Source organism: Cebus imitator, unplaced genomic scaffold, assembly GCF_001604975.1.
Source record: "Cebus imitator isolate Cc_AM_T3 unplaced genomic scaffold, Cebus_imitator-1.0 Scaffold101, whole genome shotgun sequence".
NCBI classification, from domain to species: Eukaryota; Metazoa; Chordata; class Mammalia; order Primates; family Cebidae; genus Cebus; species Cebus imitator.
In genome coordinates, this window is record NW_016107416.1 from 4650806 (window position 1) to 4668174 (window position 17369).

At 35.9% G+C, this 17369-nt stretch overlaps 1 protein-coding gene across 1 annotated transcript in view; it reads left to right on the forward strand.

Annotated features, from left to right (window-relative positions):
• Positions 1–17369, forward strand: part of PARD3B (par-3 family cell polarity regulator beta) — a 1123121-nt gene that overhangs the window by 511059 nt on the left and 594693 nt on the right. The window contains exon 4 of the mRNA XM_017536909.2: positions 6272–6381. Within this exon, the coding sequence (XP_017392398.1) occupies positions 6272–6381 (110 nt within the window). The remainder of the gene's footprint in view (positions 1–6271; positions 6382–17369) is intronic.

Below are 17369 nucleotides of genomic sequence, written 5' to 3' on the forward strand. Positions count from 1 at the left end.
TGTTAAAGTTCAAGATAATTGAGAGGTTTTGTTCTAGGTGCTGACTAGTTGCAATGTTTGTTAAGGAAATGTACCTCATGAAACCAAGATGCAGCCTATACTGTCTTTCTAGACTATTAATATGGATTACCTGGAAGAATATGTTTTTTTCTACTTCTTTCTCTCTGTTTTAATTTGCAAAAAGTTAAGCCACTTGTAATTGACTTTCATCATCAATGTGAAAAATTTACCAACTTAGATATATTTTAATTCAGAGCATTTTCTTCTATTCATATTTACCTTGTTGTCCTAAGTGTCAGCAGTCCTGGAAGGAGAGTGTGTTTTTTTCTTCACACTGTCCAACTGTTTTGGTAGCACCAAACGAATCCATTAAGGCAGAGGAAAATCGAGACTGAAAAGACCCATCCTCGAAAGAGGAGACTCTTTGCACATAAACAGGTTATCATGTTAATCCCAGTTCCTTTCTCTGATCTTTCACCCCATCCATTCCTCTGGGGACTCCTCTGTGATTTTATTAAACAATCAGCATTCTAGATTTCTTTCTTTCTGAAAATTCTGAGAGTATGAAATCCTGGTTTTGCATTATTTTGCATGCGATGTCATTAATAGTTCTGTACTGATTCTTCCTTTCGATTTTCCTCTGTTCACTTTGTGTTTGTATCTACCTGCTCCTTCTGGAAGCCATTATGATTTTCAATATCAACTTCATATTCATCTTTATGAATGCCCACCCTCTTGAAAATCTAGTCTTTGGTTTCTCACTCGTATCAAAACATTTTAGATTAAAAGCAAATCTTTCTCACAGTCAGTGGGCTGAAGCCAAGATTTGTATTTTCTCTGAAACAAATCACAGCAGTTGCCAAAACCTCCCTATTGCTCTTCTTCAAGCCAGAAGTATAAGAATGAGTTTTAGGTGTCTGTTTTATGCTCCGTCTCAGTCTCATTTGCTTTTTATGTGTAGTCAGTTGCTGAATTCTCCTGTGTACTCCTCCAGGTTCTCTCTCCATTTCTGCCTGTGACTGCTGACACCCTGTTCACCTTCTTTACATTGCCCTTCTAGTCTCTCTGTGCATGAGGTCCCCTAGTTCTTACAGAATGTCTTGTCAGTACTTCCACTGTGACCTGTCCTTCACCCTCAGAGCTGTCCAGGTGTCAATATGAAATGACACCAATATTGGTGACAAGCTGACCTTCTAGTTTTGCTCAGGAGAATCATTAACTATTTTTAAATAAATAAATCCCTGCTGCTACTCACCATACAATTTAGAACATGTGCCTTGTGACTTTTGATGTGGGGCTCATGTTTGAAGCCATTATTTGTTTTCTCTGCTGCCTGCATCATCATACGTTATGGGGTTCTCCAGGACCTTGGTTTCAATCTCTGTAACTGCCTATCCTTCAAAACCCCCAAACATAATATTAAATGGTTCCACCTGTCATTTAAGCTATCTCTAACCCAAACATATCCTCCAAATGAAAATCCACCAAGACAGAAACTTACAGAAGTAGCACCTTTCATTTTTCTTGGCCTTTATATCTTGCATGATTCATTGGTGTACCAATTTCGCCCTTTAACTAACGGCTGCCACTTTTAAAATTGTTTTTCTCAAACTGAATTAGATGATCTTCGGTCTTGGCTGCCTTACTGACATTTTTAAAGGGGACATGGATCAGTATCTCCACCCTGTTTAGTACCAGTTTCACCATCATTAAAATGGTGATCACTGGAGAATTAGAAGATGCACCGTCATTCATATACACTTGGGAAGTGACTCCACTTTCTCCTATAAGGGTGTGGCTTGCCTGGTGTTAATCGTCTTAAACCCTGGTAAAACCTGATGAATCTTGCCATCTTCCTAAAAGTCTGTACAGTGAGTGAGTGTGTAAGTTTTCCTGCATGTAGCATAAGTTCTGAATGTTAGTGGAAAATATTCTAGTAAGAATTAGGCTTATTCTGATATGGCAAGATCCTATGTGGTGAAGACATAGTCACCAGCAGCTACACACCCAATCAGGGACTCCATGTTTTTTTTAATTTTTTTTTTTTTTTTTTTTTTTTTTTTTTTTTTTTTTTTTTTTGAGAGGTAGCTTTCCTTTTGGCTTCCATTCAGTTGCATGTGTCAGCTAAACAAAATGGAGACTTAATCTAGCCTTTGGTGCATGTTTTCATTGGTGTAGGTTCTCCAGTAAGCCACATATAACCTACTTGGAACATTTTAGTGATATCTGCCTTTGTGCGTGCTGAGACGTACTGAAATATTCCTCGTTTCCACATTTCCTTTTCTGAAAGATAAGTTGAGAGTGGGTGAACACCATCACTGCTGATCTGAATATCCTCTTCCTCCTTTCCTTAAGTCCTGATACATAGTGGAACCTCAAATATTTAACTCTGTGAAAAAAACAGCAAACGTTTTTAGAAGAATATATGCTGTAGGTGCTGAACATTCTTTATTTGGGCTTTGCTTCCAGCGGCTTTTAAATTATGATTCTAAGGAATAATATGGTTCCTTGAGCTGAACCTGGGGTTTTTGCCTCTAAATTCCAATAATAACAGTCTTAGTTAGCTGAAAAAATTCTAATGAATAGCAACATTTTCCAATTTTTGAACTCCCTTCTCACCTCATCTTTATTTGTGTAAAAGTTTTGATTCATATTGTAAGGCTATGTTTGGTTAAGATTAGATTTTACTATTTTAATTCACAAATTATTCAATGAAAATTAACTTGACTTTCAAGACCCCAGCTTTTTGAGGAGACAAGATAACACAGCTCACAACAAATAACAAGTGCTGTTACCTGCTTTTGTTGGGGGTGGGGTCCTGCATGAAAATTACGTACCAGACAGTTCCATGTCCTATGCATGCCTTAATTTATTTCAGCCTCCCATCAATTCTGTTATGTGGTATTTTCACCAGGTTTTAAATGATGAGACTGAGTCACAGAGCAGTGCAAATTCAACGCCACAGAGCCAACAAAGGCTCAATCTGTTTGACTTTAAAACCCAGGGTCCTCTCCACTGTGCTGATATATGACAGTTAGCAGTGTTAGTGTTAATTGTTCCTGTTAGATTATAAGCTCCTTCACTGTAGAGGTTATGTTTCATTTACTCCCCATCACTGAAAGGCTCTATAAAACTGGATGGAGGCTGGGCACAGTGCCTCACACCTGTAATCCCAGCACTTTGAGAAGAGGCTGAGGAGGATGGATCATGAAGTCAGGAGTTTGAGACCAGCCTGGCCAACATAGTGAAACCCCGTCTTTACTGAAAATACAAAAATTAGCCAGGTGTGGTGGCATGTACCTGTGGTCCCATCTACTTGAAAGGCTGACTCGAACCCAGAAGGCAGAGGTTGCAGTGAGCTGAGACCATGACACTGCACTCTAGCCTAGGCAACAGAGTGAGACTTCATCTCAACAATAACAACAACAACAACAAACTGGCTAGAGTTGTCTCCATCACATTTCAGTTAGCTTTGCTTGTACAATATGACTTCTACTTTAATATATATTCAAGGTTTTGCCCAAATCATCTTCAGTACTCCTAATTACTTGCCCTCTGTTGTACATTAGGACTTACCTTTCTTTGTCTTTAACGTGGAACTCAGTATATTCCTGACAACCGCCTTCAAATAGGGTTTAGCAGTTTAGAAAACCATTCTAGGAAGGTTTGTTTAACAGTCTGAGATAACAGTTCATATTTAAAAATGCTTACTATTAGTTTCAGTGTGGAATGATTTAACATATTAAGACAACAAAATAAAAATTAGGTAACTCAACTGGAGACATTCAAGTGTTAAGTACAGAAAAGTTGCGAAATAGGCAGGGTGTGGTGGCTCATGACTGTAATCCCAGCACTTTGGGAGGCTGAAGTGAGCAGATCATGAGGTCAGAAGTTCGAGACCATCCTGGCCAACATGGCGAAACCTTGTCTCTGCTAAATTACCAAAAAATAAATAAATAAATTAGCCAGGCATGGTGGCACGCACCTGTAGTCCCAGCTACTCTGAAGGCTGTGGCAGGGGAATAGCTTGAACCCGGAGGCAGAGGTTGCCATGAGCCGAGATCGCACCACTGCACTCCAGCCTGGAGACAGAGCGAGACTCTGTCTCAAAAAAAATAAAAACAAACAAACGAAAAAGTCGAGAAGAAGAAAAGTTGTTTCTGATGAGCTGAGAGTATTTTTAAGAAGGATCTAGCCATCTTAAAGTTTGTTTTTTAATGTTTCAAATACTTGATACATTGGTATAAAACTGAATTGTCATCGTATGGGAGACACTATAATACTCTGGGATATTGATTAAGTACACAAACCTGAATACATATTATTATTATTTTTTGAGACAGAGTCTCACTCTGTTTCCCAGGCTGGAGTGCAGTGGCTTGTTCTGGGCCCACTGTAACCTCCACGTCCCAGGTTTAAGTGATTTTCCTGCCTCAGCCTCCCAAGCAGCTAGTATTACAGCACCATGCCTAGCTAATTTTTGTATTTTATTAGAGACAGGATTTTACCATGTTGTTCTGGCTGGTCTCTAATCTCTGACCTCCAGTGATCCACCTGCCTTGGCTTCCCAAAGAATTGGAATTACACATGTGAGCCACAGTGCCCAGCTTGAATACATATTATTATAAAATCATATCTTAAATATTTTAATTTGTGGTTATTTAAAAAGCAGATATTGACAGTGAATGAGGACTCATAGGCATTGTCCTTAAATTGAAGGAAAATTACTGTGTAAAATATATATATATGTATATGTTTTTTAAGGAAAACATTTATTCCCCAAGAAAAATCTACTTGCTTCTACTCTTCTTGCTTTTTTTTTTTTAATGTTTTATTTTAAAGAACAGTTGCCAACCACAATTATTAGTATGTCAGTTGGTTAAGAAATTTTGAGATGGAGGTGGAGGGATGGTGAAAAATTTAGTCATATCTCTTAATAAAAAGGAAATAAAGGAATGTGAACCTGAACTTCATAATACTGTTTGGCATAGGTCTGTAATAATAGTATGTTAATTTCTCACCATGAGTGAAGTTTTTTGTTTCGTTTTTTTTTTTTTTTTTAAAGCCACTTCTATCTAGACAAAGATAAAAAATATTTGCAATTCTGTGGTTTTGTACAAAATAAGAATGTTAAAGCACATATAAAATATAAAAACTAGGTTTGTAAATAACTTACAAAGCAGATGAAAAATGTTCTTTTAAACTGCAATCGCTTCAGAGGTTTGGGGAATTATTTTCAGAATATTGAGAAATGAGAAATCGCATTTCAACTGTTTCCTACTCTTTTCCCAAAAGTACAAAAATAAAATGTTAATTTTTATATGAGAGTGATTTTTAAACCACAAGCAGATATTTTTTTCTTTGAGTTTTTTTTTCTATAGTGGCCAATTTTGTATGAAACAAATTTTTTTTTAGGCCTAATTGCAGTCAGCAGTTAGGTCGCTAGCTCTGCTAAGGTTGAATTTCATTTGAACTTTCTAATGGTATGATCTTTTTTCAGAATTTAATAACTGACTCAAATATTTAATAGTGGAATCTTTCATTAAATTAAAAAGAAATCAGGATGTATTTTTAGAAGAACTAACTTATTTTCTTTATCAGTTCTATCTACTTCAGGAGAAGAGGAAGAGAATGGAAGCAATCTCTTTGTGTACTTAAATAGGCATTAATGTTATAACCCCAGCAAATAATTTATTTCAGTTTATATAATCATTCAAAAGATTTGGAAAGCACCAAATGGCAGTAATAACTATACTTCCAGCTCTGTTGAATAACAAATTACACTGACTATGTGAACCTCTTCATTCGTCCCCTGGATAATCATTCTTTTTAATACTCACATATATTTTCTAGATCAGTTTTTAGATTGTACACAGTCAACTTGTGCATTGCCTAACAGTTCTTGTTAAAAGCAGTGGCTTGTTTTGAAGTGCAAGTGGGGAAAGATGAGGGTTGAAAGATATTGTTTCCATGTGTCATTCTGTAAGTAGATGACAAAAGATCATTACATAGATTAATTTACAAACATCCTTAGAAATAGAATGTTTTTACATAAGGCAAAGATGAGGGTTGAAAGATTTTTTTTTCCACATGTCATTCTATAAGTAGATGAGGAAAGATCATTACATGGATTAATTTACAAGCATCCTTAGAAATAGAATGTTTTTACATAAAAGCATGTTGTAAACCTTTTTAATTAAAGTGCATTGTGTCATGCACTCTCTTCACCCCAGGGTTCTTTTGACCTCTCACCTCTCACTTTGTCTTCCAGGCACTCCACTGCTGGTGAGGAGAAGCAGTGACCCAGTGCCAGGCCCACCTGCTGATGCCCAGCCAAGCACTTCACACCCTGGTGGCCAGGTTCTGAAACCGGTTATTCCAGTAGGTATCCAGCTGTTTTTATTTCTAATGAAAGATCAAACTGCTGTACCCGTAGATTAAGTGGGACTTTGCAGTTTTAACTAAATTGATAGGTAGATAGAGATCTTCTGATAGTATATGTGGTATTAGTTATAATATTAGCTAGTATGGGCTATTACTTGTGTATAGTTATATTGATAGCCATTATTTATGTGGCACTGATTATGTGCCAAGCACTATTTTGAGTGTTTTATAGTAAGTCATCTAAACTTCCACATCAAGGTAAGCACATGTTTTTATCTCCATTTAACTGATAATGACATTGAGGCAGAGGAAGTTTAGTAATTTGTTTAAGGTCATGTAGCTAATAAGTGGCAGAGCCAGGAATTTCATCCAGGTGTTCTGGCTGCAAACTCCTTGGTTCTAGCCAGCTCACTATACTGTTACATTTCCTTCATCTTCCTGTTTCATAATGTCCTAGGATATAGTTATGTTTTTGGTGTGTTAACCCAGTGTTTTGCAAAACCGTATCATGGAGACTGGTGTACGGTTTCAAGCTCCCAGTATCATGAAAATGTGGGGCCAGGATTGTATTTCTAGAACTCAGCATTCGGATTGAAGAAAAACAAAATCACATGCCAAAAGTGCTTATAACTAGTTATGCTTATAACTGTTATAACTGATAGGTTAAGTGGAGAATAATTTCCTGAAGAGATGATAGTCTCCTTCCATATAGGACTGTGGGATCATCCAGCTAAATCTTCAGTTGCTTTGAAGAGCTGTAATTGTGGATAATCCTCTCAGATAGGCTGAGGGTTCAGTTTTGGCTAATGACTATATACCATTGCAATACTTAATCTTCAATAACATAACCATATTAAAAATTCCCTAAAAGCAAGACACAGTCTCACTGTCTATAGTACCTTAAGAAAAAATAAACACATCCTTTATGGGCATATAAGAATGCTGAAATGAGTTAAATGGATTCTTCTGGTTTGGTATAAAATATTCTTATCAAGAGCCAGTGTCAGTGTATATGACATAGGAGTCACTATTCCACATCATTAGCTATTTTTAATAGATTTGTGGCAATATTTTAGCCTATTTCTTTTTTTATACAAGAAAGCAGATGTCTTGAAAGTATTTTAGATGTAATGTTTTACCACTATTCTATTTAAAACTCTATCCTTCTAAGGAAATATATTTAATGGAACATTAATAAAAATCAGGTAGATGTGTTCTATTTTAATGTAAGTACAAACAAAACTGGTATGTGGTATGGCTTTTCTTAAACACACACTGGTTGAGAACATGTTGAGTTTAATTATATTGGATTGGGGGAAGACACCTATTCAGTGAAAGAATTACATAAAAGAGCAGAACTACAATTTAGTTCTTATTTTCATGATGTCTGTGTACTGTAAAATGAGAATGTGTCTGATTAATGTATTAGCATTGTTTGCATGGAGAAAGTCCCTGTATTTGCCCATTTTCACACTGCTATAAAGAAATACTTGAAACTGGGTAATTTATAAAGGAAGGGTTTAATAGACTCACAGTTCTGCATGGCTGGCAAGGCCTCTGGAAACTTAAAATCATGATGGAAGGGGAAGTAAACATGTCCTTCACAAGGAGGCAGGAGAGAGGTGCAGAGTGAAGGGGGAAGAAACCCTTATAAAACCATCAGCTCTCATGAGAACTCACTCACTATCAGGAGAACAGCATGGAGGAACTGCCCCCATGATCCGGTCACCTCCCATGGGGTCCCTCCTCCAACATGTGAAGATTATAATTTGGATTACAACTCAAGATATGATTTGTGTGGGGACAGAAAACTTAACCATATCAGTCTCCCAGTGTTTATTTCCATGTTTCTATCACTTAGGCTCTGTGCTTAAACCAATTAAAATGACATCACTGTTGCTTTCCCTAGACGAAACGATGGCTACTGTCCATCTGGCAAATGCTGTAGCCTCACCAAAATATTATATCAGTGAGATCCAAATTGGGGTATGGGTCAGAAAGACATATTACTAGCAAATATGCATATTATAATTCAAGAATAAATGCTGGCACCCAAAATCATTATGCCTTACTTATGAAAGTTAACAAATATGGGCTGAATTTCTATGTATCAACAGTGAAAAGGAAACACATGTTTCTTCCTTTTCTCAGAGTGTCCTCTGTGGATGATGAAGTGCAGACCTCAGACCCAAAAAGTAGAGTCTGATCCTTGCCCTTGCATGGACTAGTGGCACATCTTAGGTGCCTCTTGCTTCAATTGTAAAATAATCTCCATGAATACTTTAAGCTTTAACATCTCAAGGTACAGATGTTGTGCCTTATGTATCTTTACCTAGGGGCAAGTACATGGAAGATGCTCAGTGTATATGTTTTGGACTTAGAAATGCAAGATACGTGTAAGTCTAGGAAGAGTCCTAGGAGTTCTTAGAAATTTATCAGCTTACTAATTAATCTGACTCAGCTATTCTCTTTGTTTCCCAAAGAGCGTCTCCCAGGTAAATGTTTCTCTGCTCCAGAGTCTGGTTCACCACAAGCAAGATAGTTTAACTTCTTTATTATGCAAACATTAATAAAGACACTTAGGTGTGCTTCTATTTACTAGAAGGAATGTGTGTGTGTGTGTGTGTGTGTGTGTGTGTGTGTGTTATAATTGTTAATATATGCCTGCATATCCAAACTTGTGGAATGTTTAGACATACACTGTCCAGCATAGCAGCCACTAGCTACATGTGGCTATTGAGCTATTGAAATGTGTCTGATCTAAATGTAAATGTACTTAAAATTTAATACAGCATTTCAGGCTGAAGCATGAACAAAATAACATAAAAGGTCTCATTAATAATTGTTATATTAACTATATGTGGAAATGATAATATATTAGGTATATTGGGTTGAATAAATATATTATTAAAATTATTTTCACCTGTTTTTAATTATCTTTTTTACATGACTACTAAAAAACTTAAAATTCTGTTTGTGGTTCTTACTCTGTTTTATTGGACAGTGAAGCTCTAGACAGAAGCAGAATTGGGTATAGCATTAATGAGATGGTTGGAGTCTGTTGGGGGAAGATCTTTGAGCTCCATATCATCTCTTGGGCAACAGGGTGGTTCGGTTTGCCTAGGGAAGTCCTGGTAGTGCCTGTTGTTCTGGCATAATTATTAATAGTGTCTTCATGAACTCACAGAAGCGTGCGTGTATGGATGATAAATTATGTGGCACCCTATATATAGTCCGATACTCACTTTCATTGTTCACTCTCTGATAAGAGAAGCAGCCTTTCAAGGAAACCTTGGGAACATAACAACCGCAACTCTCACACGGGCACCCTGCAGAGGAGGTTCCCTGTGGCAAGGACCTGGGCCTGGAGCCTATGGACACTGAGACTTCATGTTCTTTTCCATCTCTAGAATTTCATACTTGGTGTTTCCTCCACAACTCCAGCTACACCATTCTTGATTCCTGTGATTTGATAAGTGGTGGTGAATGTGGGGAGTGTGTGATAATGTAGCCATGTAGCGACTAATATGAAAAATAATTGCTTAAAAAGCCATGTTCAATCGCATTTCAGTCCAATATCCACAGGAAGAAAAAAACAATCAAAATTTCCATCTCTTAAACAGTGTTCACATATAAGGTAATTCACAGATGGCAGAGCCCCAAGTGGGTTATGTTCAATCATTCCCAAGAAATGAAACTTACTTATAACCCACAGCATAAGAAGCTGTAAGGATGAATATTTGACACATTTGATTATGTTGAAATATTGCCTTTAAAACCACAGTTGATGACTGTTATTTTTAGTTGCACTTCATTAGGCTTACTGTAGAGGGAAAAGTTTTCACTGATGCCCAGAGATATGTGTTTTTGCAAAGTTGCAAAAGTTGCGCTTGTTTTCTTGATGATTAAATTTATTACAAATTGGTTATTTAAGATGTACACTCTCAGACATGTTGGAGTTTTAAAAGGGGCTTAAATTAGAAAAATCAGATTCTCTGCAAGCTTCAAATTCTATGTATATTGAGAAGCCAGTAAATCAAGTATTTGTTATTTAACACCAGACACACAGCAAAGAAAGCTATTTTCTTTGTTCCTCTTTTGGTAAACCTACCTAATTATCAGAATAGGATAATTATTAATGTGTAAATAGTAATGCCTATTTATCTTTCAAGGCAATAGCAAATCCAATTCTATTGACTGCTTTTGAATTAAGAAAGAGAATCCTAGAAACAGGATATGCTGGTGAGAGTCTGCTTGTGAGACTTCTTACCTTCCTTTTCTTGATTGTAACCTGGTGTTCTTGGCTTAAGGGCATGCTATAAAACCAGGTTCTTGAAATTGATGTTCTCAAACTTGCTGTGGAACAGAACTCTAAAACAGATGTGATTTTTCTTCTTAATATCCGGTTAACTACCATCGTTGTTTTGTGTTTTAATGACTGTTTATAGTTTTTAATTTAACCCTTAAGGCAAATTGATCCTGCAGGGTGAGAAAATTAAAAACTGGATTCCTGAAAATTATAATGTTGTGGTTGTTCTCAGAGAGTGAATGGCATTGTTTGTTCTAAAACCATTACTTGTCTTACATCACCAAAATAAAGAAAATATCGACCTATCTTTCCAAAGTCCATGTCTATGATATATATACATTTTATTTAAAAAATAAGCTCACAGAGTTGGGGGTTGTTAAACTAGAAGTTTTCGGATAGATTTCAGGGGTCTGTTAATTCCCTTAAGTTTTAAACCTTAGCGAGGGGATGGGGTGTCTTTCATGAAAGAGATTCTATCACTTCAGATTTTAAAAGAGTAACTAAAAATCAACTACTGTTTGGGGGTTAGATTAAATAATGTAAGGAAGCCACTAATTCTCACAGTGAGCAGAATGATAGAAGTTAAGAAGTAGAGAATTATCGCTTCCTCCCTGCAAATATGCCCTAAATAATGAAGTTTAGTTCATCATATTATCACCTGTTTAACTCTTTGTATATAAGTTCAAGATTTTAAGATGAATAGAAGTTTTTCATTTTTTTCATTGAGAGGCCCAAAATAACTCTTTAGTCAGTAGCCACACAATTATTATCAATTCTAAGACTGGGGGTAAAGGACACAGATGAGTGGTGGGAAGACACCCCAAGGGGATGTGTTTCCAGTTGTCCTGTGTGTTCTACTGAGACAAGAAGGGAAAATAGTGTTCTTCAGAGTTTTTGATATTTTCTCAGTGAGCATAGTGGCAGGTCGCTACGAGTAAGAGAGAATTTTTACAGTGAGTAGCAGCTTTCTCTTTGTGTCTTGCTAAGATAATATTATGGTGTGTTGATTTGAGGATTTACCCTTTTGTATGTCTCACATTTCCCATGTTTGTCACATATATTGAAATTATCATCATTGTTGCCCCCGAATTAAATTTCCTCAGATATGAAAGAAACCATTGAGCTCTTGCAGAGAAATTTGAATAGCTTGACTTTTAGGGTTAAAATAATTGAATTGCCTTTGTGATGTTAGAGGACTTTGGGTTGCCAGTTGCTGACTATCAAAATCCAACATATGGCCGGTGCAGTGGCTTACGCCTGTAATCCCAGCACTTTGAAAGATTGAGGTGAGTGGATCACCTGAGGTCAGGAGTTCAAGATCAGAGTGGCCAACATGGTGAAACCCTGTCTATATTAAAAATACAAAAAAATTAGCCAGGCATGGTGGCATGTTCCTGTAATCCCAGCCACTTGGGAAGCTGAGGCAGGAGAATCACTTGAACCCGGGAGGTGGAGGTTGCAGTGAGCCAAGATTGTGTCACTGCACTCCAGCCTGGGCAACAACAGCAAAAACTCTGTCAAAAAACAAAACAAAACAACAAACAACAACATAAAACTTAGCAAACATACTGAATGACCAAATCATATTTTTCTGTCCATGAGATGTAGAATCGAGTATCTATAGAAACCCTGGAACAAAATAAATGTCGTGAGTACTGATGTGTATTGGAAGGAAGGCTCTATCCATTGTCTTCCAAAGAGGAGAGATGGATGCTGAAGAGCAAAACGGCGCAGGGGGTTGTTGGGAGAGAAATAGCATGTAATATATTACTGCATTATTTAGAGATACTGAAACTAAAAAGGTTTTTCTTTTTTTTCCCCTACCCTGACACAGTGATTTAATAATAGTTCTGGTGTTTGTAACTCCAGCTGTTCACGCTGTGTGCTGATAAGACCAGAGCTTGGAGACACATTGCAATGATGGTTTTTCATATGGCTTTGTTTTTAAGAGATAAAGCTGCCATCCAATATTTCATGGGGCCAAGTATTTACTTGGTTTGGCAAATTTAGGCTGCTTAATTTTAAAATTAGTTATGCTTGTAAGACTCAAATTTCAGGTGGGGAAAAACCAAAAGCCCAATTTACTCTGCAACAGAGTTTTTCACTATATCTCCACAAAAGATGTTGAAACAAATTTGGGTTGCCTAAATGTCTGTACCATGACTAATCAAGGAAGCTAAGAAATGTGATCTCTGTTCAGGTGTGTGCTCCCAATTTTTCTTCTTGGGTCTCAGTCTAACACTGAAAAAGTCTAAAAGAAGGATCACTATTTAGGTGATTGCAGAAATTAAAAAGGTAACCATGACATGTCTTTTTTGCTGGTTAGCCTTGATCTGCACATAGTGAAAACTGAATGGGTTTTGTTTTCATGTCAGAATAAGTTGACTAATCACTTAGATGCCCAAGATTTCTGCTACATGCTTTCTAGGAAACCTAAGACATGGTTCCTGTCCTCAAGAAACTTAAACCTAGGTACGAAGACCACATCTAAAGCAGTTAAACAATCCTAGCAGTCTGCGAGCATGTATCAGATTATCAAATAACACAATTTTAGTAATCAAAATGAGTATTTTTTTGCCTTTAGCCTGCACTTTGGTACTCGACTCAGCCACCCTGACCCCTGAAGGAAATTGCCATGTGAAGTATCTCTATTAGTTGTCATCTCTCTGAAATATAACTACTTGTTTACATGACTGCACTTTTTCAAGACTATGAGCTTTTCAGAGGCACAAGCCAGTGGATTCAATTTTGTATTCAAGCCCCCGGGCACAGTGCCTGGCACTTAAGAGGTTATCACAAATATATGACTAGATGATAAAATCATCAAATCTAGAATCATAAAGTTTGTAATCTTTGTTGTTATAACTTTGTAATTTTCTAATAACTGTGTTCAAAACATTTAGAAAAGTCTTGATTAGACTACAAGTTTCTGGATAATTTCTTATAACCATTACCTCTAAAGATTTCTCCTTCTAAATTTTCCTCCTATTCCTTCTACCTTAAGAAATTTTTCTAATTTTGGTTGATTTGGAAGAAAATAAAAATACTTCTCTTATGTGAATTAATTAAAAAGGATGGGAACATTTACGTGTTTCTTGGCAAGGCACTAATAAACATCTCAATCTCACTTGCACAATATGGGCAGATGTAATTTGACAGCGTTGTTTGAAATTTGGTAAAGATGATGCTTAGTTTTATTTTAAAGGCCAATCTGATGTCTGATTGCATCAATAACTCTGTGACCCTAAGAAAATTATTGGAATAGTGGGTGATTTCCTCAGAAATTTTATGTAATGGAAGGGAAATAATAAATAGAGAAACTATGAACTCCAGTTGTTTTTAGGGACTTAACCATCCAAACTGTGACTTCAGGGTTCCAGATGTGAATTATTAAGTTGGTTGGTATGAGTTCAACTTTAAATTTCATTTTAATGTCTCAGTGTTCATAACTGGTCATGCGATGAGGCTATCTTTCCATCTAAACCACCAATAACCGTTTTTCATTGGTCAAATGAATAATATCAGGAAATATTTTTAAAATGCACACATACACAAAGGAAGCAGCATAAATGCCTACATATGCATAAATATGTACCCTTACCTGCTTTGGAGGAAAGCTACTACCTAAATCTGAAGAGTAAAGTACATATAGTCATGTTATTGTAAAGTGAAAATTAAGGGTATGCGCTGTATTTTCCATAGGTTCTGAACTTCTATATGTACCTTCCAAGTTGTGAACATTTAGAAAAAGTTGATGGCATAAGAGGAAAGGGTTAATGAGAATTCACCTTGAGAAGAAGCAAGACAATTGGCATTGGGAGGAAAGGAATTTTTTTTTTTCTTTGAACATGGTGTGATTCATAGAAATGTCTTCTGATAGGATTTTTTTTTTTCTCTCATAACATAAACGCTTCTAAAGTACAAGTTTCATTTTGGTGTCTGCTTTCAAAATCTTGCCACACAATGACATTGTACAGACATTTAAAAGAGTTTTATTTCTTAGGAGAGTGGCCCCTTTCCTAATAGCTCTGTACTTTAAAACAGAGTTCTGATTTAGATGAATCACATTTTTAAAAGTAGCTACTGTGTGTGTTTTACGCTTGTGGAAACATATAGCGTCCTCATAAGCAGCATGAGAGCCTGTCACCATATAGCTTTTGATGTCTGATTAAATGATCATAGGAACATCTGGAGGGAGTTAGTTTTGAAGTAACTGGTGTGAAGCACTGGAGAATCCGAAGCCTTCTGACAGACTAAAACCATTAAAAAAAAATTGCTACTTTTAGCAAATCTTTTTTAACTTGAAACTGGCTGGAAATTTTCAGACTGACATAGCCCTGATATTTTTCAACAGATTTTTCGGACAGAACTCTCTACCCTTTAATCAAAGAAAGGTTAAGTAGCATTTGTTGCAGAAGTTATAAAGGAATATCCTTTGAAAGGAAAAAGTAGATACTTAAAGCAACAAAAGTCAAAATGGATTGGTTTCCTTAAAGAAATTTTTGTCTCCTTTTTCTCTGCCTTTAATCAGTGTATTTTAATTTTTGAAAGACACACACACACACACACACACACACACACGAATTTGACATTCAGCTATGTTCTTATGAAGACCAAAATATATCAAAGTGATTGATATTGTTATAATATGATAGCATGTTTTGAGCACATATCAAAAGTTTCTAAATGTATTGAGTCAAAATTTTATTTGCATAGTCTCCTAAAATACAGGCATTGTTTAAAGGTTGTATCATTTGTAATTTGTCCAGTGAATTTCTCCTAGTATGAGGTGATTTCCTATTGTTTCACAAATACAGTTATATGCCTATATATGAATATATTTACAAAACCTGACCTTATATATGTACATGTGTGTTATATACTTATACATACATGTATATGTGTTATATACGTGTGCATATAGATATGCATTTGTATATATATACATATGTGTATGTATGTGTGTATATATATACACATAGATGTTTGTATATATATATACGCATAGATATGTGTGTGTATATATATATACACATAGATATGTGTGTATATGCATATATACATATATACGTATGTGTATATGTGTATATACATATACATATGTGTATATATGTGTGTATACATATGTATGTGTGCTAGCACACATACATATATATTCATATATAGGCATATCATAACTGTATTTAGGAAACAATAAGAAATGACCTCATACTAGGAGAAATTCACTGGACAAATTACAAATGATACAACCTTTAAACAATGCCTGTATTTTAGGAGACTATGCAAATAAAATTATGACTCAATATGTGCTAGCACACATACATATGTATACACACATATATACACATATGTATATGTATATACACATATACACATAAATATATATGTATATATGCATATACACATACATATCTATGTACACATATACACACATGTATACACACATACATATATACACATATATACATATTGACACATGTATACATACACATATACACATACATATACATACACATATACAAATGTATATATGTATATATACATATACACATACATATACATGCACACATACACACGTGTACACACATACACACATGTATATACATGTGTGCATACATATACACACATGTGTAGATACACGTGTGCATATATATACACTTGTATACACACGTATATATACATATACACATACATGTATATATACACATACATATCTATGTAGATATACATATACACACATATACACATGCATATATATATACGTGTGTGTGTGTGTGTGTGTGTGTGTTTATAGACATCTCCTGCCTTGAAACCATTGAGCATTCTCCACTGCATTCAGGATAGTTTTTAATTACTTGGCATAGTTTCTTTTTTTAAAAGATGAACCTGGAAACCATCATTCTCAGCATACTGACAGAAGAGCAGAAGATCAAACACCGCATGTTCTCACTCATAGGCGGGTGTTGAGCAATAAGAACACATGGACACAGGGAGGGGAGCACTACACACTGGGGTCTGATGGGGGGACATAGGGGAGGGACGGTGGGGGGTGGGGAGTTGGGGAGAGATAGCAAGGGGAGAGATTCCAGATGTAGGTGATGGGGAGGAAGGCAGCAAATCACACTGCCACGTGTGTACCTATGCAACAATCTTGCATGTTCTTCACATGTACTCCAAAATCTAAAATGCAATAAAATTAATAAAAAAAAGAAAAAACTTTTTTCTCTTGTTTAAATTGTGGTAAAATATACATATTTAGCATCATAACAATCTGAAGTGTATAGTTCAATGGTATAAGTACATTCACATTGTTGTGCATCCATCACAACCACCTCTCTCTAGAACTCTTCACCTTGCAACATGGAAGCTATACTCTTAAACAGTAACTCCTTATTTCCCCCTTTCCCTTGCTTATAAACTGGCTTTGAGCCCCTCCTCCTAAAAAAGTCATTTCATCATTTTTATACTCACTATTTTTCCATCAAAAATGATGGTGTTCTATTTGATGCCAAAGTCTATATTCTACAGTGAGTCTCAGACTGTTTACACAATTTAGATACCTTTGTGAAGGAGAAAAATTTTCTACCACAAAGGAATTTGATGCAGGCATTTAAGACATTTATAGAAGAATAGATTCAGATGTGCTGAAAGCAGCAGAGTTTTAGAACAGTTTTTT